Raw genomic sequence first — 27,798 nt, 5'->3', positions numbered from 1 at the left:
GGTATCTATAGGTTATATTTAATTTGTAACCTTTTCTCCAGGACAGGTGTTCTGTAATCGTGTTTGCCAATCCTTACCCGTACTAGAGAAGCCATATTCAGAAGTTCACCCTCAATACCACCTTGTCAAAACTTGCTTTGCTTTTCACAACTAAACATAAGCTATTCATGAAACCCCACAATCTTATTTTGCAGATCTTTAAGGATTTATAGTTTACTTCTAATTGCTTGAAGTTCCACCTGAAGGAGCCGGAACAAGTTTGGAGAAGAATAGACTTATTTTCAAATTCTGACTCTTCTACTTAATGAGCAAAGTTTAAGCCAGTACGTTGCTTATTTCCCATCTGTAAAAGTCAACCTGTATTGCATTGTGAGAATTGGGTGAGCTATATTTGTATAGTGCTTACCAGTCTCTGGCACTTAGTAATACTCAAGAAATGGTCATCTGTCCTCCACATCTTATTCTTTTTACCACTGTGTTCGTTACACGGTGTAAGGTCATTTTATAAACTTTCATATAATCTGAAACACTAGATTCAGAGCCTTGTATATAATAGCTCTCAAACACGGAAGGGCAAAGGCTCTCGACAATCTATCAGTGTAACATGAACAGAGTTTACTTTCTTCCCACCTATGCAATGGTTTATAGAACATTGGAGGTTGAACCAGATTATGTCTCAGATTCTGACCAGGTCTTAAAAAGTTTTATCTTTCTTCACAAAGCCTGCTGAAATCTAATCATCAAAACAAACTCTCTAATGTTCGCATTCTACAACTGCGACCACCTTTTGATCCCGTGAAGAGAAGATCATCGGTAGAATCCACACAGAGCACAGCTTTCGTGTGTCCTTCAGCTATGTGAATGCACTGAAGTGGAGAAGCTCTGGTCCCTTTGCATGTAGGAAATGGGTTAATTATGCCCCTGTGGTGGTAAAAAAGAAAAAAAAGTGGGGGGAGAATTCATTTCAGTCACAATTAATAGCTACAGCATGAGACAAATTATAGCTGTCTTCCCCAACTTAAGAAACCTTACTAAATAACAACATCCAGAGTACTCCATTGTCATTTCATTTTAAAGCCAAAGAGCAGAGTCACGGTATGAAATAGTAATGGCAATGAAAGGGTGCATCAACTAATGCGGTACCTGCAAGCAGCTGCATTCTGAAAAAAGCAAAGCATGTGATACATTCTGTTCTTCTTGCTAATAATTTTATGTCTCTAAAGCTGAGGTAAGCAATGCATATCTACTGGGCTCTGATAAGGAAGAATTCGACATGATGGACAATTAGAAGCCGTGGATCCATGCCATAAGCCGACATGTCAGATAAAATATAACACATGCCACCCAAACAACACTAACAAAGCAATTTGAGCCCAAGACTGAAGAAACAGAAATGACTGTATAGACAGAGAAGCTAAAACAAGCAAAGCCTCAAAAATGACTATCTCAAAAAAGAAAGGTTAAAGCAACAACAGCAAAAACAAACAAGCAAAAATAGAGCTTTTAGTCAGCTTTCTCCCAAGTTTAGCATTCTTTCTTCTAAGAGTTTCTCCTTTATGCCATTGGCCTATTGCCTATGCTATAACAACAGCTCACTGCTATCAAATTGACATCATCTTATAGGACAGGGTGGGACTGCCACTGGGGGTTTCTGAGACTGTAACTGTTTGGGGGAGTAGAAAGCCCTGTCTGTAGTGACTGGTGGTTTCAAACTGCTGACCCTTTGGCTAGCTGCCTTACTCTTAACCACTATACAACCAGGGCTCTACACACTGTCGTTCTGCTAAAAGAGCTTAAGAAAGATACAAACTAAGATAACTCAATTAAATGGAAATTATTTTCCAATCCTCAGTTTCCCCATCTGTAAAATGAGGATTCAACATTGAGATTGTTGCTATCAGGAAGGCTAAAGATGAGCATTAATAAAGGCATGGAATATATACCATACATATGTATTTTTGTTCAGAGCAGTGAAATAAATTATGCTTACCACAAATATTTCTATTATCTAAGACAAATGGCATAACATTGGGAAACTACAGAAATAAAGCAAATCTTGTTTGTTTCTATTTCCTTAGTGAGTAAAATTTTCAAGATGCAAAGGGCCAAAAGAATTAAGAAGAAATGTGAGCCCAAGATAAGCTGGAGCTATTGTCACTGCTTTATGCCTTGAGTCCTAGCCTTTCTGTAATAAAACAATTGCAGCATCGTGAAAGAATATGCCATTGTGGAGGCAAACTCACTGTCAGTGCTCTACAGAATCATAAAGATCAATGCAAGAGGCGGAGCATGGGTCCAAGTTCCAAAAAGGCAAATAAATAAATGATGTGTTTCAGAAATTATAACTGAATAAAATTTCTTCTTGAATCCCATAGAAAAAATATTAAAACGCCATTATAGATTCATTTTTTAAGTGCTCCTCAATAAAAGGTAACATGAGCTCAGCAACCCACTGAGGGAAGTTATTTTTAAGGTTAGCGGGCAGCACGCCGGGGGAAGACCATACGCTGCCGCCAATAGGCCCGTCCAATAAGCATTTCACACTGTTCGTCTGGAAGGAAGTCTTCAATGCCTAGTTAATCGAACCCTGGCCCTAAAGAGAGCAAATCTATTCCTGCTTATTGAATTGATAGATCACAGAGCTAGAAACTGTATTCCATGGCCTAGAAAAATGATTGAAACAAAATATCATTCATTTTAAATTACCTACTTAGCACTAAAATAGCCCTTGGCTAAAATGAAAACATAAAATTTATGTCAAAGTTGGAACAGAAGAGAGGGATTTAACTACACTCTAGGTTTAAAAAGCTTTTCTTATTAACAATCACCAATACTATCAATCGGTTATTTAATAGAAGTAAATATTTCAGAAGGAATTAAATGTAGCTAACAGTATTATGGCTAGAGCACATTTGGACCAGGGTGCAGTGTGGACGCCATGTTTTACGAAGGACACAGAAATATTAGAATCTCCCCAAAACAGGCAAGCAGCAGAATGAGAGTCTGGAAATTGTATCACGAAACTAGAGCGATTGAGCTGACAAAAGACCACGCATTAATTAGGGAGAGGACACAGCCAAGATATGAATGTTTGCAAGGCTGTCACCAAAAGAAGGATACTAGATTCACTATGGTGTAGCTCAAGAGTGCAGATAAAAAACAATGGACAGAAATGCAATGCACATAAATTTTGGCCCAGGGTCAGTCAGAAGCTTACAGTTAAGGACTTTCCTTCAAGGCCAACTCAGAGAGAAAGTCTCTCACTAGTCAGCACCGTGACTAGTCAGCACCGTGACTAGTCAACACCGTGACTAGTCAGCACCGTGACTTTGGACTTTCAGCCTCTTAAAGTAGGAGAAGGCACATTTCTGTCTGTGAACACGTTCTTGTGGTATTTCTGTTGTCGGAGCAGTAGATGACTAAGACATTACTGTCACTTCTCAACCAGAATAGACATGGCTATTTCAACAAGAAAAATTCATAATATTATCAAAGCTATTTTGGATGTGCATTTAAGGACACAAACCATCATAAGAAAAAAATTCACATCTCCAAGGATTTTCTTCCTTCAATTCCATCTTTAAGGTATCTATGAAATAGGTGCCTGATATTAGGACATTCAGGATAATGATGTTAGTGTGTCAGAAGTTGTAACCTCATCAAAGTACTCAGTAAACATCTGCTTCTAGTGCCTGTGGGAAAGCATTTTGTGGACAGCAGGATGCCCCTTTTAAATTCTTACACAATTTACGGTTATATGTCATGCATTTCTTTAAAAACTAACTACAGCATTTTGTTACGCTAGACACTTGAAATTGCTCTAAAATTTAGTAAATATAGTAAGAATAGTAAGGCTAATGTTTTATATTGTTGCCTTTCATCAAAGATAATGGAAATAATATAGAAATTAGAAACACACTATGGTGTTACTTTTTCTATTAGAAAAAACCTACTAACATCCTGAAATATGAAAATCAACTTTAAAGTTATTTCTTTAAATATTACACATGTACACACTGGATCTATTCTGAAAGGAAATTTAGTCCATCAATGTAAAGAAGTTAATTTCCTCTCCCACTCCTTGCCTACCTTCTGGAGGATCTGCTGGTCAGCAAAGTGGTCATAAAACAGGGAAAATAAGGGCAAAGAGGAGGTAACAAAATGATAAATAAGGAAAGGGCATGATGGGGGGAGGAGGTGAGAGAGATCCAAAAATGGGGTAAAAAATCCATAATATAAAAAAGTAACATTGTTATTTTTCAATTTACTCCAGAATTAATCATTATTATTTTTTCATTTTAAACCTTTGCTTTATATTCCTCCTTTTTCCTATTAAAAAAAAAAAGACCACAATATCCTTTTTCCCCTCTAGGCATTCAAGTCACACCCCCCCCCAAAAAAAGATAAATGTTTTATTTTAAAATACCCAGCCAGCCACTAAAAATGCTTCGTTTTTCTCCCACACTTGAGATAATGAAAATATTTGCTCATTGAGGAGCAAACCTTGACATCAATGTCCATAGAACTTAAGTTTGCTTCAAAACAATATTTAGATTACAAACAGAACATAGTACAAATTTTAAAGGTATCATACAAAAAGTTTGCCCCTGTTTTGTCTAAGAAGCATGACTACAAAAATACATGTAAATTGATATATTTGAAAGTATTAGTGCATTCATGTTTTGCAACAAGTAAGGCATGCAACAAAAAGGAGACTTGCTTTTAAGAATTTCTAGAAAGTCTTTCAGAGCATCAATGAAAGGCCAGAACGTAGGAAAGATAGAAAGTACCTGTGCACCTCCGACAGAGAGGAGTCACTTTCATCAGACCTACAGTGAAAGAGTTAGAATTATGAGAGTAAAGAACACAGATGTCCACAGGCAAAGACATGCGTCTGAACTGAAAATCAACAGTATGAATAACACACAGACACAGCAAACATTTCCTTTAAAGAGCCCTGCTTTTCCATTTGTACCGGATACCAGCAATTTTAAAATGCAGCTAAGAGAGGGGAAATGTTTTCTTCTTATGTTTCAACTAAGAAAAAGGCATGGGCAAAGTTTCGCCATTTGTATTCATCTACAGAACCTCTCCTCACTTCTTAGAAGTCTGTCCTGGAAGGCGTATATGGACTACATCACTTTGGTGTTCTTTCGATCGCTATGACCATTTTAGAAAACGTTTCATATTTTTGAAACTATTAGCTCATCCCATTAATACTTATACTTCTTAAGGAGGCCTGGTGGCACCATGGATTGAGGTGTTGGATTGTTGAATCAATGTCAGTGGTTCAAACCCACCAGTTTCTCAATAGGATGGAGATGAGGCTGCCCTTGTAAAGATTTGCAGCTTCTGAAAATCCAGCTTCTGAAAATCACTTTAAGTTGACATTGACTCAGTGACTGGGTTTTTTATTTGTTGGTGGGGATTTTTATATTTTATTATTTAGCACGTTGTTTAACCTCTAATGTGACATTACACTCTAATGGGGTTTTCACATTTACATTTAGTACTTTAAGTTTAGGCTATGTGTAAACGGGGAGAAAACTACTTAAGTGTAATAACTTTTTACTTGAATTTTTATCAAAAACAACGAGTTCCTTTGACTAAGGAAATCTCAGCAATAGCTAGAGAATTTTAAAGGGAATTAAATCCTAGTTGATTCACTACTTTCAGATGTCATCTGGAGTTTCCAAGATTGCCTGTGCAACTGGTTACTAGGAAAAATTATTTAATTTATAACAACCTTGGATGGAATGTGGAGACAATGAGAGTGGACAGGAGCTGTGACCAGCAGCAATGTGTGGGATAAACTTGCTGGTGAACTTTGTTGGTCTCCCAGAGGATCTCCACAGAGTGATGGAACTCAGTATGGTGCAGGATGCCCCTCTAAGCTACAGCTTCTGGAGATGATGCAAACTACGGGTCCCTCCCAAAAACATCTAGTAAAAGAGGCGCCTATGACTAAATAGTCCATGTCATCAAAAGAATGACAGAAAATATGTGTGACTGTGAACACAAGGTAGATAGAATTGAGTAATTCTTCATGTAACAAATATTCTCTTTTCTGAATTCATTACGAGATATGATGCCATTTAACATTATAAAGGAGCTTTTATTTCCACACAAAAGTACTTGCTTATATAATCAATTTAAAGGACGTGTCATCTACTAATCAAGATTTTTTTAAATGGTTGCTCTCAGAGGCTTAATCCCAAATTTTTGTATCTATAGAATAGTTTAGATAAGGATTTACATAAGCTAAATAAGGATTGAACATGACTGTTTTAAGAATTGATTTTAATATATGATTCTAATTTATTATACTGATTTCTTCTGCTTATTATTGTGGATATAAGGGTTTATAGAAATGATTTGGGGAAGTATGAAAATACAGTACTTGTAAACCCACTTGCCTTGAGCCATTAATTTGATCTTCAGATGGGTTTAAGACAAGCCTGCAAAGAAGACTCTGAAAGGATAAGCCCACCCAGTGCCTTGGAGTACTCAGGATATTTGCATTTCAAGAGATCTGCCTAAGGGCAAGATTGACAGATCGAAGAAAAAGGAACTCTTTGGATTTGAAGTTTGAACTCTAGCGGTTTCTGTCAGAAGCTGGAAAAAAATCTGGAACCATGAAGAAGACTCCTCCCTAGGACTGAATGTTAGGCAGGCTGAAATGCTTGCTAGGTTACCACCTGGATCCACTTGTTGAGTGGAAGTGGGAGAAATGCAGCAATAGAGAGACGGGTTGAGTCTGGCCACTGATAGCCGCCGTGGAATTGGTTTACAGAAACTAGCGGAGAAGATGAGAGTGGGTTGACTGGTCTGAGGTTCAGGACCTAGCAAGGGGGATTGGCTTGTTGAGAATTTGTGGTGGGCTATTTTCTAAAGTTGAGGCAAACACTGGACACCCTGGTGAGGCTAAGTGAAGCAGCCCGCATTGAGTTGACCAGAACCCGACCAGATGAAGAGAAGATATTTGAGCTGGGAACTGATGCATATTGCTACAGACTTTGTGGATGGCCTGTCCTGATTTGACTTTGTTTATGGACGCAGACTTCACAGGTTTCCAACTGGAAAGAAGATTCTTCACATCAAAGAAAGATTGTCTCTCGAGAGCACTTGGTTGATGTAAGTGGGTAGTATAGAAACTGAATACCCAAAATTGGGAGGATAAAGGTATGAAGTGGTTGGCTTACAAATTTTCATAGGTGGAGGAATATATATTCATAGGATTATAGGATTAACATGTGGGTGTTACTTAACTGCAATTGTTAGGCATAGGATATTTTATTTTGTTCACTTATAAAATGTTATGTTTAAATGAAGGGGGCACATGTTGAATAGTATGCATTTTAGTTTTATCCTGTTAGGTACAGATAAGGTTTTATTTTTGTTTATTTGAAAATTATATATGGCTAAAGAGTTTTATGAAAGTGTCAAATTGACAAGGGGTCGTCTATGGTAATTATATAATCATTTGTCAATTTGAGGATTAAAAGTGAGGGGTTGGAGTCTAGTCTGTCAATCAGGTCTGTCAATTGGCATGCTTTCTTAATGTATAATTATTCTTTCTGTAAATCTCGCTCTTATACACATATGAGTCTCCCTGGATTTGCCTCTCTAGTCTACCCAGACTAACACAATGGTAGCATGGTTCTCTAAGTGTAAAGTGGTGGTAGAAAAACCTAACATTCTAGACAGAGTCTTAACTTGAACCCTATAAATTTCAGAGACTACTGACAGAGAGAGGGAAAGAAGAGTACAGAAAAAAACAAACAATTGGGGCAGGAAGTGGGATATCAAGTACATATACCCACAATGTTATAATTCAAAATCAAAGCAGACAAACCAGAGTTAATAAATGCCTTCTGGCAGGAATTTAATTCTTCCAAGAGAGATTTCAGTTCAAGGTGGGAATATTTTTTTCACTTCAAATTTAATGAATATTGCATTTTCTAGCCCCTCCAAGCTTTCATCTACCCTGTTACCACCTTTCCCACCCCCCAAAATCCTCTGTCATTCCAAGATCACAATTACTAAGATTTTATGGTAGCCACATCTTAAATAGTTTAATGATTAATAACATGCTTTGTAAAGAGTTGTTGCTACTAAGGGTAAAATAATTGGCCTCTTTTCTCTTGAGGTTATCTGGACTAGAGGTTTTTGTGGGCTCACAGAAGCTGAAGAATTCTAAGACATTTAACTTCACGGGGTCTCAGAGAGATTTATATTCCAATTTACTTGCAAAAGAAAGGCAAGACAAGTAATGAGAGGACAGGAATGCAAATCTGCAACAGGGAATAATGTTCAGCAGGAGATTTTTTTTTTCTAATTTGGGCTACATAGTTTGTTTCCCCTTGGGAAAATGCACATAGTAGAGGAAGGGTTCACACATGGGACTCCAGCTCCCACACACAAAGATGGTGAAGGATTTCCTACAGACTGTGCAAGAAGGCTCCGTCTATTATGTAGGGAGTTGGGGCTGTTTTCCATAGAGACTTACTTATCCTGCTGAACTGATGTGTTTCCCTGAGAAACAGTAAGGCGGTTAAAAACATTCAATTCATTACGGGGCCGGCTTGATGGGGAAGAAGGAGGTGAAAGACTAGCCTCTGAGGTTCCAGAATCTGAGCTACAAAAAAAAAAGAACATTAAATAGGTGGCTTTAATTGGTTATGATTAGTTAGGAAAGTTATAAGAAACATGCTTTTAAAAGGAAAAACAGTCACGAAATTTTTTTCACTAGGAAGCTCCTTCTTTCCGTTCCTTCTTTATTATAAGATAAAATAAATACTCTGTGCAATGCAATTAAAGAAAAAATTATTCCACTGGATTTTGTTACATTCACCACAAGATGGCACTAAAGAGAAAAATCTGCTGCTAATCAAATGCCCAGACCAACAGAGCAAGTAAAACTTGGAATTCTAAAATTTCAGAGATAAGACAAAGCTGCTCGTTATACAAATGAGGAAACAGACAAAGAGAATTTAAGAGTGATTTGCTTATTTAATTGAATCATTTATTTATTTTTAAGCCCTTATTGGGCTTCATTTCCCACCCTCACAATTATTTCTGTGATGTCTGATTAATTTCAAACAAATTTTAAAATTCACATCTTTAACAATAGGCAGCAAGGATACTGAGAAGGGTAATTTCCATGAGCTTCAAGTCAGCTCAGCCACTGGTCCAAGCACAGTGTGTCCCCTTGGCACACTGGAGGGGAGCTCTAAGATCATCCACCATGGTCAAGAAAATGCTTATTTCTGTATTTATGGTTAGAGAAATTAGGGATTTACTTGATGACAATGTGTTTGGTTTTATGTCTACTTAAATGCTGATCAGCAGGTATGCCCATGCCACTTGCCACCCAGGTCACCCGAGGGTGGAGTGGGCGTCCTGGGAGGTCGAATGGTTAACAGCATTCTGATCCATTCAACTTTCTGTATGCGGTAGGCTACCATTTACAAGTGTCCCCTTAAGTGGATCACTGCGTCATAACATCTAGGGTTAAATAAACTAATCCTCATAATGCACGCAATGACTTTTAAAACAAGTGAAACTTTAAAATACGTAAGTTTGCACCATTGGTTACAAGTGCTTACATATTTGTAAAAGTATGTGAGTATAACCCAGAAAGTTAAGCGATCACTGAGTCACATTACCAGCTGACTTGATAGTCTTGTGTAGCCAAATTAGCTGTAATCACAAAGGCTGCCTGAATCTGAAAAAACAGTTTCACTATTATACTTTGGTACCTAAGCACAGCGGTTATTATTCAGTCTAGATGGTAAAAGACAGGAATAACTTACTGTTTTTGCTCTTTGGTCTTTGATTTTTCTGCTTTCTCATAAGCCTTTCTCCTTGACACAGGGGAAGACTCTGGTGCTTTTTTTTCTGGCAGAGATGGCTGTCTGGCACTAAAATAGAAAGGGATTCCTTAGTTATCCAATTTTAAGTCTATGCACAGAATTTTTTTCCTACGTGTGTAACCTAAAATTTTAAATATATTATAAAGTGTAGCTTGAGAAAGATCACCATATGGGAATTATTATTATATGAATTATTTTTAGTTGACAGAAATTTAACAATTATATATTTAAGTTATTTTTATAACCATATTAAATATATGAAAAACTATTATATTTGAATGTAAACATCAATGCCAAACTAGCTATAATGAATATTCAGAATTAAGCAGAAATATTTGCTTAAAGTATTTTGAACTTTAAAATAGTAAAAGTATGGCTTCCCAAGAAATAACATATAAGGATATCAGAATATAAAAAGTAATGTTTAATGAGATAATATTTAGATAATCACAATGTAAAGTTATAACCAATCACAACAATGATTGCACATACAATTGCTATATTCATGTGATTAATTCAAAGCAAGTATAAAATTTTGTCTAATTGTTGTCTAATCATAAAGTTTAGTATTGACTATTTTCTATGTAATTGCAAGTTCTAGACTATGATTTTTTTTGTGTATGGTGTAGTTGATTTTAACTGAAAAAGGCATCTTTGCTATCACTGGCTAGTAATATTAACAATAAAAATAAAAATATAATTAAAAAGCCAGATCCCTGAATGGGCTTATTTGATTCCCATTTAAGGTAAAAATGAAATATGGTTAAATTTTGTGTCCCTGGTCTTTGTTTACACAGAAGATATCGTGTTTTAGCATTTCTGAATCATTTAAATCATAAGGGTCATTTGAATAAATTGTTCTGCTTGGTGCAAAAACAGCAAAGTACTAAGACTTATAAGAGTCACTGTACCAAATGTGGCCAATTGTTAAATTTAAAAATGAAACATGAAAAATTAACCCAAAAGATTTGTTTTATAGACTATCCTACAGGAATTTTCTGAAAAATTAAAAATAGGCAAAAAGAGGGTATTACCTGAGTCTGGATTCCAGGCCACAGATTTGTCTTGGGGTTCCAAAAGTCTATTCACCTGACAGACTAAATACTGAACACATGCAGGTTCCTAAAGTTGATCTGAATCCCCATCACTGACAGCCCCCAAAGCATTTCTCTTAGGCATCCCTGACACAAGCACTGGTGTCGCAGCTACACTGGTTAGCAATTTCCAACAGCGAATTCCAGTTAATCACAGAGGCCACTTCAAGCACATGCAGGGAAGTTCTGACTTCATTAAAATAAAATGTGAGGTTAAAGGTAGCAGATAAAACTACTTCATTAAAGTCAACAAAAATAACTTTATAAAATTGAGTTATTTAAAGTTTAAAAGTTAACAGACATCCAGGTTGGCAAAGTGTGGCTACTGTTTTTTATCTGCAGGATCCTACAGTGTATGCCACTTTGGGGCGTATTCCTTAATGTAGATATATAGTCATTCCATAAATCATTTGCTAGAGTGTGCATGAGGATTAGTTTGAAAAATCAACATTTTTACCAGTGAACGATGATATAATTTTAACATAACTACAAACATATATCAAATGTTGATATCAAGTTGCATCTTGGCTGAAAGTACAGAATGCCAGAAAGATTCAACTGCGTGTCTCCTAACAAGTTAGGAAAACCATTGCCAAAACGAGGAACAGCAGAGCATGTCGGTGAGCTCGTGTGGAACCGAGACGCCTTGCTCCAACGGATCAAGAGGATATTGTGTGGTTTATTAAAAGGAAAGGTATGCACCAGTGTTGTAGCCTTTCGCCATATTTATTTCAACTATATGCTGAGCAAATCACTCCAAACACTGGACCATATGAAGAAGAATGCTTCATAGGGATTAAAAGAAGACTCATTAACACCCTAATTTATGTAGATGACACACCCTTGCCTGCAACAATGGAAGAGTTCTTGAAGCACTTAGTGATGTAAATCAGAGACCACAGCCTCCAGTAGGGATAGCACCTTAATCCTTACAATAGGACCAATGAGCAATACTATGATAAACAGAGAAAATACTGACATTGTCAAGGATTTAATTGTACGTGGATCCTTATTGACTTGGGAGTGGAACATCAGGAAATCATACAGCACGCTGCTGTACAGGACCTTTCCAGTGTCAAAAAGCAAAGATCTCCCCCTGAGGGTGAAAGTGTACCTGATGCAGTCAATAGGAGGATTTTCAATCACCTGCTGTGCATGTGAAAATTGAACATCAGCCAAAAAGCCTGAAGAAGAACTGATGCCTTTGAATTGTGATGTTGGTAAAGAATGTAATAGATACCATGGATTTCCACAAAACCCGCAACAAAACTCACTGCCATAAAGTTGATTCTGACGCATAGCAACCCTACAGGGCAGGCTGGAACTGCCTCCGTGGGTTTCCAAGTCTGTAACTCTTTCTACAGGAAGAGAAAGCCTCGCCTTTCTCTGGAGGTGCACCTGGTGCTTCCAAAATGCTGACCTTGTGATTGGCAGCCCAACTCATAACCACTAAGCCACTTGGGCTCCCCCAGAAGAACGTACAAATCTTTCTTAACAGAAGGACATCCAAAATGTTCCTTGGAAGTGAGAATGGCCAGACTTTCTGTCACATACTTTGGACATCAAATCAGGAGGAAGCAGTCCCTGAAGAAGGACATCTCCACTCGATAATGTCGAGAGGGCCATCAAAAAAGAAGCCCTTCAATGAGAATGAGTGACATGGTGTCTGCAACAACAGGCTCAAACATAGCATTGTGAAAATGATGCATGGCAGGCAGTGCTTTGTTCTATTGTGTACACATACCATCACTATGCGTCAAAGCCAACTCAATGGCACCTAGCAATATATGCAACAATACCCAGCACACACATAAGCTCTCCATACCACCTTCTGGCTATGCAGGAAATCTTTGTCCTCAAAATAATAGTGGAAAAAATCTAGCATCTATTTTGAATGGAATGTTTGTGTTCACATTATCATAGGTGGGAAAAAGAACCTTCCTTCAAATCTGTAATAATACCAACAAAAATGATGTGTGCATGCCCTCATCTCAACATGTGATGCGCTTCAAGGCAAAGAACTAGAGAAGCTCACAATATCTTATGTTTATAACAGATACCACTCTAAGAGTCGGCAAAATCTTACTACTCTGGCCAAACCACTTAGAGCTAAAACATATGTAATGTAGAGAATATTGAAGAATCTTTAAGGATTGGTTCATATACATATTTTTTAAGACTTAACGTTAGAGTGATCTGGTTTCTAAATGAATTGTCCATGGGTAATGTATAACCCAAAATTAATAAAAATTATAACCCTTAAGAATGATTCTAGAACTCAGACAAGACAAAGTAATTCAAAACGAACATCTCATCTCAAATGATTTTGACTATTCCTAAAGATTAGGAATAACCCCTAAGAGAAATTAGATTGGAAAAAATTCTTATTTGCATAGTTTCTTTTAAAAAGGAAAGAAGACATAAGAAAAGAGCAACATGCATTTTTATTTTAAAAAGCAAAAAGAAAGGAAGTTAGTGTAGCAGGGCCAGACTTACATGCTGCCTATCTTAGAAGGTAAGCCAGATGGGGGTGGGAGCTCTTTTTCCCTAGCAGAAGTCCCACTTGTCTCTGTACTCCTTCCAATCTCTTGCCCTTCTGCAACAGGTGTAAGAGGGACAGGCAAGGAGGCATCTCCTGTACTAGTGTCTGAAGCTAGTTCACTGCTATCTGCATACAGCAATTCCATTTGAGTGGTGGTTCTCCTTCGGGCCTAATCAGAAAATGAAAAGAAAAGCAATCAGAGGCAAACTTTCACAAAGAAGGTCATTATGGACCGGAGATTTAACAATAGTTTGAAAGAAGTAAAAACATTGTGCAACTCTTTTCCAAGCAAGTGTGTCAAAGACAGCATGAAACATAATGGCCAGCTACATTAAAACCTTAAGAGGGCATAATAATAGCCAACATTTTTATCTTACTTCTTTTGTGCCAGGAATGGTTCTGAACAGGTTATTATATTAACATTTAGGTAGGTCCTATAATTAACTCAATTCACACCAGAGAGCTGAGGCACAGAGAAGCTAAGTAACTTCTTCAAAGTCACACAGCTAAGTTAATAGCAAAGGCAGGAAAATAAAAAAAAACATACCCACTACCATCTAGCCCAGTCATAATGACCCTGTCTTGGGTTTCTGAGCTGGAAATTCTCACCTGAGTAGATACACTCATCTCTCTCTCCCAGGGATCAGGTGGCAGGTTTTGAACCACTGACCTTGGGCTTAACAGTCCAACATTTACCCAGAGCACCACCAGGCCTCCTTATTAAAAGGCAGTCAGAATCTAAGGTAGACAATGTGTCTCCAATGTTACTGTTCTAAATTGCTGGTCAACTTGCTCAATGTGTGAATTCAAAAAGAGAGAAATTATGCCAGATTGAAAAATCCAATCAAATTTTATTTTGTTTTCCATGTTGAAATTCTTTCTGCAAAAGTCTATTTCAGAAAAATGGTACAGAAAGTATCGAGTCATCTATCTAGCCCTTCCTGTCACAGCTCCAACCCAAACTTTCTTTTATTTAAACGAGCATAGTATACCTTTGTTTATCCTTTTACTTTTAATCTATCTGTGTCTTTAAATTTAAAATGAGATTTTCCCCCAAGGAAATATGTATATTTACTTTAAAAAAATATATTTTGTTTAAAATTTTGCTCTTCAGTTTTGTAACCTTGCTTCTAATGAATTTCTGTGTTTAATCAGCCTGCTGGGTATTGCAACACTAGGCAGCATGGAATTTTGGCAGTAAGTTCAGGGAAGGGAAGGTTATTTTCCTAGGATCCCAAGCACACTAACACCTCTGGTGGTGCAGTGGGTTATGCACTTGGCCACTAACTACAATGTCAGCCATTTAAAACCATCAACTGCTTTGTGGGAGAAAGACTAGGATTTCTGCTGTTGCAAAGGTTTAAAGCCTCAGCAAATGAGGGGGCTTATTCTTATACTCTGCCCTGTACCCAGGGTCTCTCTGAATAGGAATCTACTCACTGGCAGTGATTTAGTTTAAAATGAACTATAAGATTCCTATCCTTATTCTTGACAGCCCAATGAATGTACTGGTATTGCATATATTAGCTAAGGTGTAAGCAGAAAATCAAGGTGTTCACCAGATAATAAACCTCCAGAAGGCAAGGACCCTGTTTTATTCAACAAGTCTCCTATACTTCATGTAGCGCCCGTATAACTCTATTTAAAAGATACAGAGTAATTTTCAAAGAGTGAAAAAAAATAGATCCTTTTAGACATGTGTGAAGTCCAAAAGAAGTAGGATGTAGCACTCCAGAAAACATTTGGAAAGAAAATACACTGTAAATTCTTTTCCACTGTAAACTCTTCCACTGCCTTAAGCCAAAAACAGAGAACAGATGACCTGGAGATTCCTAACGTCAATGGCTCCCAAGACATGGCTACAATTCACATTTACCTTCCTGTAGGGTCAGCAAGGTGAACGTCACCTCAAGAGACTATCTCGTTCTCTCTCTGTGCCAAGGACAGGATCTTTAACTTCCTAGAATGTTTTCTTTGAGCTTTTGTAGTCTCTGCTTAGTCACTAAGAATCATAAAACACAAGCCCAAAACAAAACATGCCGCCAAACCAGTAGTCCAAAGATCACACAGAGGAGCCCGGATATAATTTTTGGTTTGGCTTGCCCAGTGTTTTAAAGATCAGGAAATTCTGCATAAAAATCCCTGGAAAAACTAGAATTTCTGGTAGCTTTAAGCCCACATGTCCACATGCTACAAATGAGAAAGAGCTCAGTGGTTACTATTTATTTACCTTAAATGAGGTATGTGCTTGTCAGTTAACCACATTTGTTCCACGGCCAGCCAAATCATTCATTTACATGACCATTTGATGAACCGCTGTGGGTCTGAAATCCACCCTTTGTGGACAGGATTATTCTTTCAGGTTCTGAGTCTATCTATTCCTTCAAGAAACAATTTAGGAATTCTTTGCTTTCCAACATCTCACGATAATTAGCTAATTCATGTAGTAACAAATCTACCACCTTCAACTGGAGCCTTGTCATATGCCAAATGGGTGAGCATATTTAGCAGAATGTATCATGTACATATATATATATATATATATATATATATGATATACTCTGCTAAATATATATATATATATTACTTTACAAGATACAAATATGCACGATAGCCTCACACTGTTTTAACCTAACCTGATGACTGAAGGTTGACATATGGCTCAAATCACCTCAGGATATTAGTTAAGAAAAACAAGAACTGATTAAGGACACAGCAGGATGCTAACATTTTCAAAAGCCCCTGCCAATCTAAATGATTTACCTTGTGTGTCATTGTGGGATCTATCAATTAGTTAGTCAGCATCTAGAGAATCAGCCACGGAGCCATATTTTGCCCCATAAAAACTGTGAAAGAATATCGCAAAACCCAAGTTAGCCAAAGTGATGTCTGTTGGCTAATCTACTTAGAGAAGAGCTTGAGGCCTGTGTATTTATCTAATTTAAAATAACAGGCTTGGGAGTGGGACTTGGGGGAGAGTTCACTGGCATCTCCAATTATCTTTACCTTGTTCTTAGGTTTCACTTCACCGCAAAGCTTCATCAGGTCGGAAGACAGCATGCTACGGGCAAATGACAACCATGAGATTACAGAGAACTTGCCATAAACTCCATGTCCTCTACAACTACAAAGTATATAAAATCACATTATGTAGGTCCTTAATGAACAATAACTTATTTTCCTTCCTTAAAGGCTTACAAAGGGGGACCAACCCCCCCTCCCCCGGAATTTCACAGAGGGGAGCTTTCGTAGCATGCCTTTTCCCAATAGGTGAGCATCTGGCAACTCAGTCTTAGTACAGGCAGTGGCTCACCTAGGAACAGGGGGCCTCAGACTGTTTAAACAGGGACCAGCCAGTTCACTGTCCCTCAGACCGTTGGCGGGCCGGACTATAGTTTTAAAAAACCTATGAACCAATTCCTATGCACACTGCACATATCTTATTTTGAAGTAAAAAAACAAACGGGGCAAAGACACCCGGCGGGCAGGATGAATGTCCTCGGCGGGCCGCATGTGGCCCACGGGCCGGAGTTTGAGGACGCCTGCCTAGGAAGGTTCTCTCTGGTCACAGGGAATTTTTCTCGTAAAAGCAGTTTTGCTTAAACCTCACTTTGTGATGGCCAATTTAAGACAAGAGCATGTGGCTGTGAAATTTTGTTTCCTGCTCAGGAAAAGTACCACAGAAACTGTTTGAACACAGCTAACGAGGGATGCATTATGGAAAAACTCAAGTGTACAAGTGTTTTCCTCATTTCAAAAAAGATGAAATGTCGATTGATGACAAGCCTCTTTCTGGACGTCTGTCAACTTCCTGAATGGACCAAAATGTTGATGCGTTCCACCAGGTCAGACTGTGAATCAAGTTTTCTATTTAGAGGTTCTGAAAAGGTTGTGTAACAGTGTGCGACAAAAAGGCCTGATTTGTGGCAGACGGGAGTGGTTTTGGCACCATGACAATGCATCTGCTCAAGCAGCCATCTCAGTGTGCCAGTTTTTGGCAAAAAACAGCCTGCCTCTCTTGCCCCACGCACCTTGCACACTTGACCTCACTTAGTGTGATGCTTGTTTTCCCCACAAATGAAGAGGGCCATGAAAGGCCAGCTATCTCATGACGCAGAAGAGGTGAAGGAAAAAACCAGGGAGGTGCTGCCACCATCCAAACAGATGAGTTTGAAAAATGTTTCCAAGAATGGAATCGCCGATTTGACCAATGCATTCGGTGTAATGGAGAGTACTTTGAAGATGATACGGTTGTTTTGTAAAAAGATTTGACTTAAATACATAGCTTTGAAAAAATTTTGGTCTTTTCTGGGGAGGCACCCCCTTGTACTTCATTTTGTTCTAAAATATCTGGTATCAATAATCATGAGTTAGTTTGATTTCCATATTACTCTTTCTACTTCTATTCCCTTAGTCATAGGACTAAAAATTATTCTTACTTTACAATAATTTCTTTAAATGATAGTATACAAGGTTTTTTTTTAATGATAGAAACAAGACATACCTATGAATTTTCTAAAGGCTTTCTTACCTTCCTTCTGATCCGGGGCTGTTTAGAGGAGCATCCTCATCAGTACTGTCCTCTAGATTTTCTGAAAAATGCCCAAAATGTACATATTATCCACATGTCACAGTTAGAATCGTGATTGCAAACTCTATGCTAGTCCACTATCTCAACATGGGCACTTCAGTTTCATTTACTAAGTGAAAATATATTATGGGAAAACATTGCTAAAAAATCCTTTGTATATGTCCTAAGATGTGGAAAATTTATATTCAAAGTAGGAAAACCATGAGAATAATGGTAAAACATAGAAGAATTGAATTCTTAGGATAGAAATTAGATCATATACTTACCAAAATATATAAAGTTATATTTTATATGATTGCTAAGTGTACTTGCTATACCTTTAGCAGTTGTGACAAATTACTTAAATGGAAAAATGTCTTCAAGTAGCCTGAGTGTGTGTGTGTGGGGGGGGTGTGCACGTGCATGCACGCACAAGGATTCAAAAGTCACACAACAGCATGCAGCTCATCCACAAGTACATAATAGACAAAAACAAGAGATTTGCATGCAACAGGTCTATAAACCAACACAGAGAAACCTCTACTGGTTCAGAAAAACTCTAGCAAACTAGTAACACATGAAAAAAAAGCAAACATATAAAACTAGTAGGATATCAGGAAATAAAACAGCCAGTGAAAGTGATTTAGAATGCCCAAGACTGGAGCACAGGGAGAAGTTCTCAAATTACATATATTTTATCATAAAATAAAGACAATGTTACAAACAACAGGTTACATTAGTGACAAATATGGAGAATTCGTCCCCTTTAACTTTCATTTTTATATTGTACAGATGGACTGTGTTCGTGAGTCAACTAGTTCCTTTCTCCAAACTGCTACTCCTTTTCTTTCTAGCACGAACTTAGGTGGAAATGCATAATACCTGACATTAGACAGACACAGTCAGAACCACACAAAAGGAGTTCTTTCAGAAAAAAACTGGTCTTGAAGGCAGCATGTAACTCAAAGCTCTCCATTAGAGGGAAGCGTGAGGCCTTCCTCTGGAGACAGGATCGTCAGGGCCAAGGAGGACTCAAGAAAACTCAATGCCTTTAAATTATAGCAAAGAGGAAGAAGGATATTGATGGACTGTCAAAACTCACTCACTGCCATGGAGTCAATGATGACGCACAATGGCCTTGCAGGACAGGCTGGGGCTGCCACTGTAGGTAAAATGGCACTTGGGATGTGATCTTCACGATCAGCATTCCATAACACCAGCAGCTCCCTGGGAGAAAGAAAGACCAGGCTTTCTACTCCCATAAACAGTCTTGGGAACCAGTAAGGGTTGCTATGAGTCAGCACTGACTCAATGACATGAGGGCGAGGGAGGTCAAAACTCACTCAAACTCACTGGCATCCAGCTGATCCCAACTCATAGCAACCCTGTAAGGCGGAATGGAACTGCCTCCATGGATGTCCAAGACTGTCCCTGTTCATAGGCGTAGAAAGCCTTATCTTTCTCCCATGGAGCAGGTGGTGGAATTATCATGAATCCGCTAGTGTCTGGTTCTCTATGGCCTGGTTTTGTACACATACAGCATTGCCGTAATCTATCTTCCCCAGAGGTTCAACTATACGCTGAGTCCCATGAGTTCTATCAAGTCTCTAAACATCTGGTTAGTCTTTGAGACCTCAACACAGATGGAGAAAACAGAAAAAATAAGGCACGCTGGTCCTGGCTAAACGTTTACACACTTTGTCTCCCCACTGCATGTCATGTCCTCACGACAGCAACGCATTCAATCTGATTGGAAACCCCAGGCACACAAGATTGCAGCCACAAGTCTAAGCCTTTGCTCTGCTTCTCTCTGTCGAGGGTCTCATCTCCAGGCCTTCGCCAGTCAGATCTCTTTCCGACAGAAGGCCTTTTCTTCTTTTAAGTTCCAGTGCACGTGGCACTACCTTCAGAAAGCCTTCAGGGGCTCCTCTATTTTAGTGGGAGTCCCCACTTCTGTGCACCTGTAAACCCTGAATACATCTCAGGCACTGCACTCTATCTGCTCAAGGTCTGTCACCTTCAGGGGAGCATCAAATAATAGAAAGCAACAAGGTTTGTGATTTGTTCATTGTATCGATCTTTGAATCCTAGCACCCAGCCCAATGCTTGATATTAGAGCAATATTAGAACAAACAATTATTATTCAAAAGAATATCCCTGTGGTCATCCATCATCTATGGACTCTGCTTCCTACCCTCATCCCCCAAGGGCAGCTTCAGTGCATTTTTCCCAGCATCCCTGGTCTGAATTAAGGACCCAACCCCAAGGACAAAGGTCTGTCAGAAGACATCACTTGAATAGAGTTACCATCCTGTTTCTGCTCCTCCTTCAGCAATAGATATCAAAAAGTTGTATGCCAAAGAGTAATACAACTCATCAAATTAGCAAGTCAATATTTTTCTGTACAAAAGAATACAACAGAGGCACTGTATTTTTCAACCAAGCAAGTAGAGGTCAAGGGTTTACTTAAGAACTTACTTACTGCTATAAGCTAAGACACTAATAATAAATTAAAAATAGATGTAGAAGAGAGAGGGGAAGGAAATATAAGAATGCTTGGTAATACATGAAATAGCAAAAATGCTGGTTATAGTAAAGGTTTTTTTCCTTCATTAAAATTATGTTCCTCACACTTGTATATTCTTCAGTACTTGAGAAGTCTGACTAGGCTCTTCAATGTAAGCAATCTAATCCTCATTCTCCTACCTGACTCTGTTATAGCTTAATAATCTCAAGTATAGTAGCCTTTCCATACCTATATTATGCAGTTGATCACAAGAAAGTGCTATTTTGAGATTAACACACAGCAAAGAAAAATAAGCAAACTAGCTCCATATTTTATTCAATGGGTTCTTAATATTTAAAATAAATGCAGGTTCATAGAATATGCTTATTCTAACACTAAAATGGGAATATCTTTTGGATAGTTAAGACCAAATGTAAAAAGCAGTTAATTATAATGGAACTGTACCAAAATTATCAAAGTGATAAAAATTTCCCCCATATTCCTTCTACACCTTCATGTCGAGCAGACAATGGGTCAGTTATCATTCACAAGAATGTTGTAGAAATGGGGAAAAAAAGATTAAAAGCCTCCATATTCAATGATCTCTACAGGTCCTTCTAACTTGAAAATATTATGCTATGGTTATAAATCGTTTCATCTTGTTTAGGAATAAAACCACTTTAGATAGTTCATATATGTGTTTTGTTTTCATTTCCTTTTTATGCTAAGAAGGAGACATAACTTAAGAGAACTTGAAAAGGGAGCCACAACTACAGCTAAAATAATAAAATAAACAACTAACTAAAGCCTACTTATTTAGTCATCTAAGAAATTTTCATCAGGAAGGTTCGACAAAGACAAAGGACTTAGTGTTGTTGTGCTCGTGGGTACATTTCAATAAATATCATGCGAAATAAAAACTAGCTCGCTACCAATAAAATTTTTTAAAGATGTACCACAATTAGTGTACATAAACAATTAGTAATTCATGCAGCTGTAGGGTACACAGAAAGCTAGAATACTTACCTAAAGGTACGCTATCTAGATCTGTGTAAATAATAGCAAAAAGGAAAGAAAAAGCAACACTCCAATCAAAACAGATCCAATGACAAGAATTCCCATATAAAATAAGATTAGGTATCATCTACAAGATATATAGAATAGATGCCATAGCAAACGTTCATTTTAAGGCAGTTAGATATGCAAAGGACTGTAATGAAACTTGGCTGATATTTTAAATAACCAATTCAGAAATTTGGCTAGCTTCCTGTAGCCATATAAACTACTTGATTAATGGGGTTAAATAAGTCTTTTTAAATGAGAAATCATTTCTTGGAAGAATTGTAATTACTTTTTCCCAATAATTACGCATGCAAATTCAAGAAAGAATCATTATTAAAGGCATAAGTAAATATAGCATCTATTCAGGCAAGTTATAAAGGAAAGAGGTGTAGGATGGTGTACTCAAAGAGCTAAGACACCATGCAGTATAGTTCACTAAATTTAGTCAAAATTACCTTGTAAAGCATGGCCTAGTAAAGCATCTAGCTCAGGATTTAATTCTGCTTTCTCTTTCAACATATGAAACAAAAGCTGGTTTTGTGTAGCACTGGTTATTTCGGTTTGTTTAAGACGACCTTCAAGGACTTTAATTTGAGCCTCTTTCTGGGCCGCCTGAAGACCCTGTAACAATACAGGAAAGAAAAGAAAGAAAAAAAAAAAACAACCCTCAAGCTCGCTGCTGTGTAACGGATTCCGACTACAGCTCCAGCCCTACAGGACAGAGTAGACCTGCCCATCTGGGTTGCCAAGCCTGTAAATTTTTACAGAACCTGAAAGCCTCATCTTTCTCCCAAGGAGCAGCTGGAAGCTTTGAACTACTAATCTTGCTATTAGCAGCCCAACTCATAACTCATTACACCGCCAAGGCCATGCAAAACAGAAGGTACCACACAAAATCTGTAACAAACAGTAAATGCATAGGATACCCACACTTTGACAACAGCTAGGCCTGTGTTCAGACGCTAGCCCTTCTACTTGCTGGCTTGGTGACTTGGGGCAAGAGATCTTATCATCCTTATTATTGAACTCTCAATTGTATTTGGGAGAAAGACCGGGCTTTCTATTCCAGTAAACAGTCTCAGAAACCCACAGGGGATCACTATGAGTCAGCAATGACTCAATGACGGTGCTTGGTTTTCTGGTTACGGTAAAGCAAGGAACCCAGGTGGCACAGTGGTGGAGAATTGGTTGCTGGGCAGGAGAAAGATGAGGCAGTCTGTGTCTGTACCGATTTATGCCGTTCTCAGCTCTCCAGGATTGCTGTAATTCAGCAGCGGGGTTTGGTTTGGGTAAGTTATAGCAAAAGGGGGATTACTGTCCTTTAACTTGTTTATCTGTTCTAATGCGTAAACACAATAGAGGAGAAGCGAATGAATCAAGGATTAGAAAAACTGAAATATTGTTGTTTTTCATTAACTCTAAAGAAAGCTAGAAGGACTGCTTTCTTCTTCCTTAGTACAAAAAGGACATTGACTGGCAAAAAAAAGAACACTACAAAGCTCTAGCCTTAGGTTTTAGATAACGGGGTCATTAAGCCTTACCTTATTGATACCCATGGATAGGAAGTGGTCCAGCAGATAGCGGGCCTCTGTGAGGGTGCAGGCACTGATGACAGCAGCGATGTCCAGTGTCTCGCCTTCTTCCTACAACACGCCAGAAGACGAGAGCACTCCTTTGAGCTGGGCGTACTCAAACAAGAGGCGAAAGCCTTTGAAAATTATTCATGCATTCACTTGATTATGCGGATTATCTATTGAGACTAATCAGAAGATTATAAGTCATGATCCCTCACCTCAAGAAACATACAGCCTAGTGGAGGAAACCGAGGTACCTTAGAGCAGTTAAATATTCAAGGAAGGATAAAATAAATGAGTTAACATTTGTGCAAACAATAAACACCATCACAGGACCAGCAGAAAAACCTACTCTCTAGGTGGAGTAGGTCAGTACTTAAGGAGTATGCCAAGAAGAATATTTTGGAACCAATGTTAAACAGTGCAAAAATATTTTTCATGAAGACACTAAAGATAGGTTTAAAACTACAGACCTTTGCTTCTTCCATCTGCATGATGTTGGCTTGACAATCAGAAATGCTATCATTTATGTAATCTATGTTAGCAGTTAGGGACTCCATCTCCTCGTTGATGCTAACCACGTTCTTGTCTCCCTCTCCGTTCTCCTTCACTATCTTTTCCCTCCTTTTTGAAAGTTTCTCTCGCCTTTTTGTGAGTTCTTCCCGTTGCTATCGAGAAAACAGTTTGAATTTTGAGGAGCGGCATTCATCTCACCATTCAAAATATAATCGAAACCCAGAAGCTCGCACAGCAAATAGTAAGTCTATCCAAGGAACAAGTTTGGAAGAAAGTAAAAGAAGGGATCTATGCATATTTCACGTACCTTTAGCAGTCTATTCATATCAGCCTCCATATTGGAAATCGTCATTTTTTGCATGACGATATCCGTGACCCGACGCTCAAGAAGCTGCCACTTCATGCGAGCTGTCTTGGAAGTAAACACTCGGCCGGTCAGCCCCTTCCTCTGATATTTTTTTCTGAAATCATATAAAAACGGACACACGGAATTACTTACATACTGATTTGATTGTGCACTGCCAAATAATGAGTTTTCATTGAGACGCCACACTCAGTCATAACGGCCATGGAGACTATGGCTGGTGGAACTGAAAAACCACGCTGACCTGGTTCCGTTTGCTGCGGCCGGTGGTAAGGCTTGGACTCTCGCCACAGGGATTTTCATTTTCTGTTGGGCTGCTGTCCTGGCTGCATCTGGTTCTGTGGCAGCTGCACTGGAACCCGTGTCTTGAACAGGAGAATCGGAGGAGCTCAGCTTCCGAGTGACTTTCCCAGCCACTTTATCGGACATGGGCCTGACTTGCCGACGAAGCGCTGTAACCTGAAACGGCAGCAAAGGTGGACTCAACCTCAGTCTATACAAATACATCTTTTGTGCCAGTGTAAGAATAGTTCCCCCAAATCATCCATTTGGTCACCCTACCTCTTCCGTTTTGCGACGAAGAACCACTTCTTGATTTCTTTTTTGGGCTTCCAGAAGTCTAAGTTGATGCTATAAAAAATATTGAATGTGTATGTTAAAATAGAATACTGAAAGACAAAATATTCATACTTCATAATCTTATGCTAACATATTTTCTCATCCCTCCGTAAACTATATGGGTTCTGATCCAAGAACTACAGGTATGGATATTTTATTTCATCACACATAAACACATACTGATCTAGCTATCTTTCTGAAAAATGAAATGTTCTCTCTGGGCCATATTGTTTTATGTAACACACACATATAATGCTCACTATATGAGTCTTGCTGGCATCACGGCCTGTTTTCTACTGCTAACAATCAGGGTGCTGGTTTGAACCAACCACCTGCAGCATGGGAGAAAGAGAAGACTACGTGTTCCCATGAAGATTTACAGTCTCAGAAACACCACCAAACAGTTATACTCTGTCCCATAGGGTTACTCAGTGTTCAAATGAACTCAGTGCATTTAAAAAAAATACGTAGCTACTATGATAAGTGGTTTACAAATATTGCTTCATTTAATGCTTGTTATAGTTATGTTTTAGTCACTGGCTGAAGATACAAATAGGAAAGCACAGAAAAATCGTTAGTTTCTTTCATCATTGGTCATACAGCTGTGGGTATTTTTCCACCTTACAAAATAGACAATGATTATAAACCCAGTTTACTAAAAGGAGCGGAACATTAACTGTATCAGTATTTTATGATAACTTTGGCAATGTGAGTAAAGTAGGTAATTAAGCATTTCAGTGTAATAGTAATATTAGCTTAAAATCTTTCTAGGTACTCTGGGTGAGGAAAATAACTACTTGTGGATTGCCTTAAGCTATAATATAGGGATACAATTTAGGAAAGAATTTTGGACTGGGAAAGAACATAACTGAGATCTGGTTCTCTCACTCACTCCATGTTCTCGACAGTGCTCAACAATCAGACGTGATCATCGACATCCTCCTAGCACATAAGCTCTAAGATGGAAAATAGACCTTCCATATTTTGTACCCCAAATTTAAACAGATCATCCCTCTCTTATTAACACACATGACACAGGAATTTTTAGAGAAAAAAGACTAAAATTTACCATGGTTTTATCCCCATTGGCTTTTCTATATGGATGAACTACTGAAAGCTAAAGATGATAGATAATTTGAAACTAGCTATCACATTGAATGTCTTCCTATTAAAAATCACATCTCAAGTGCATTGTTTTGTATATGAAGTACAAACTTGGTTTTCTATATTCATACTTGGTTTCCTACAGCTTCAAAAATTAATATGAAATAGAAACATTTTTAAAAGGCCATCAGGCACACAGAGTAACATATAAAGGAAGAGAGAATCTGAAGGTGAACTTTGTATGTGGTTGCTGTGGGGTGCCCATGGGTCCATTTGAACAGATAACGATCCAGTAGGACAGGGTGGAACTGCCTCATATTGCCTCCTAGTTATCACCTTTACAGGAGTGGGCCCCCAGGTCTTTGCTCCATGCAGAGCAGCTGGTGGGTTCTAGCCACTCACCTTTCAGTTTGCAGCCAGGCACGTTAGTCATTGCACTAAAAAGCCCCTTTGTATATGATTAAATCCCTCGCCAGAGGTCTGGCAGGGGTCCCAACCCAGGGACACATACGGCAGCCAAATAAAGAGGGGAAAAGAAAAAAAATGAGAGCATGGGTAGAAGATAACAGGGCACTAATCCACCCATGGGGAGGGTATTGTTTACATTCCCACAGGAAAGGGAGGGACCAGACCTCAACCTGGTGTGCCAAGACTTGAAGGCAGGATACTGGCATGAAGCAGCGAACCAACAGAGAAGTCTGTGAGGCTGGCCCCTGGACCCCCCTCTCCAGAAGAATGCACTAGAGATGACAGCAATGAAGATACAGGCTGGGGAGACGGGAAGGTCTGCTCAGAACACACAGGAGCAAACAAGATGCAAGGAGAGAGAAAGAGAGTGGACCATATCCTGGCCCACCAAGCACCAAGGATGATATTCTTGCTCAGAGCAGCCAAGGCAGAAAGAGGACCATAGGGCTGGCTCCATGAGACATGGAGTTCCCTCACTGACCCGTAGCACTATGAGGGACAACACTGGAAACACACTGCAGGAATTGTGCCCTTTCTGATCTCCCCCACAAACCAGGACAAAACACAAAGCGAGTACAGCAGAGCAGCAAAGGGCGAAAGCAATGAAGTCCCGGAGGGATCTCAAACATAGACTTTGGGGGCAGAGCTTGGCACCTCATCAGACTCAATCAGAAAACATTCATACAGGTCAACAGACCCGGAACTATTCATAGGCTTGGGCTTTTTAAAAAAATTTTCTACCTATATAAAATAGGCAGGATAAACACTCCTGAGAAGAAAACAATGAGACTGATGGTTCCGGGGGTGGGAGGGGGGGGGCATGGAAAAAGGAATTTGAGAGCCAACAAACCCAGGGAAAAGGGACAACCCGTAATCTAAAATCAATGGCAAGGAGGGTGTAGAATGCCTGGTGAGGTCTGATCAAATGCAATGTAAGGAGAGGAATTACTCAGAGCTGAATGAAGGTTGAACATGACAGCGGGGCAAGAGGAAAGTAAAAGGAAATATAGGCAAAATACATTTATAGAGGTACAAATACAGGCATGTACATATGAGAATATATTTAAATATAATGATAGGGAAATAGATCTACATACATATATTTTTATGTTAGATATTAAAGTAGCAGAAGTAGACAGTCACATGCTTCCTGCACAGAGTAGCTGGCCAGTTGAAGTTTGCCCTGAGTTTGCAGCTGCGTCTGCAACCCCCAGGAGTCTTTGTACATGACTCCAAAACCCAGTACCATGCAGTCAGTTCCCACTCCTAGCAACTCCATTCAGGGTCCCTAAGATTGCAAATCTTTATGGTGGCAAATAGTCTGATCTTTCTCCTGAACCACCAGCTTGTACTTACTGCCCACTTACCTGACAAAGCTACCATTAGCCTGCTTTACATTTTTAATAGTAAACCATGAGCATCACATGCTGTGCTACGATACAAAGCCATATCCAAGTACGTTGTTTTTCAATATTGATATTTATATCTCTCCATAGTAACTGGAT

General features: G+C 38.7%; 1 protein-coding gene across 3 annotated transcripts in view; it reads right to left on the bottom strand.

Moving 5' to 3' along the window:
- Positions 1-27,798, bottom strand: part of KIF21A (kinesin family member 21A) — a 181,651-nt gene that overhangs the window by 18,138 nt on the left and 135,715 nt on the right. Inside the window, exons 17-30 of one of the 3 annotated variants that reach the window (XM_075551887.1) lie at positions 24,665-24,733; positions 24,348-24,562; positions 24,047-24,200; positions 23,697-23,891; positions 23,191-23,292; positions 22,105-22,270; positions 21,614-21,634; positions 18,043-18,103; positions 16,518-16,572; positions 13,466-13,680; positions 9,816-9,923; positions 8,510-8,638; positions 4,791-4,829; positions 785-921 (exon numbers count right to left, since the gene is read on the bottom strand). In XM_075551887.1, the coding sequence (XP_075408002.1) occupies positions 785-921; positions 4,791-4,829; positions 8,510-8,638; positions 9,816-9,923; positions 13,466-13,680; positions 16,518-16,572; positions 18,043-18,103; positions 21,614-21,634; positions 22,105-22,270; positions 23,191-23,292; positions 23,697-23,891; positions 24,047-24,200; positions 24,348-24,562; positions 24,665-24,733 (1,666 nt within the window). The remainder of the gene's footprint in view (positions 1-784; positions 922-4,790; positions 4,830-8,509; positions 8,639-9,815; positions 9,924-13,465; positions 13,681-16,517; positions 16,573-18,042; positions 18,104-21,613; positions 21,635-22,104; positions 22,271-23,190; positions 23,293-23,696; positions 23,892-24,046; positions 24,201-24,347; positions 24,563-24,664; positions 24,734-27,798) is intronic. The other 2 variants (XM_075551888.1, XM_075551889.1) reach the window with 2 other exon arrangements.

Source organism: Tenrec ecaudatus, chromosome 6, assembly GCF_050624435.1.
Source record: "Tenrec ecaudatus isolate mTenEca1 chromosome 6, mTenEca1.hap1, whole genome shotgun sequence".
Classification (NCBI taxonomy): domain Eukaryota; kingdom Metazoa; phylum Chordata; class Mammalia; order Afrosoricida; family Tenrecidae; genus Tenrec; species Tenrec ecaudatus.
Note: the sequence above shows the minus strand (reverse complement) of the source record. Positions and strands in the feature narration are given on the sequence as shown.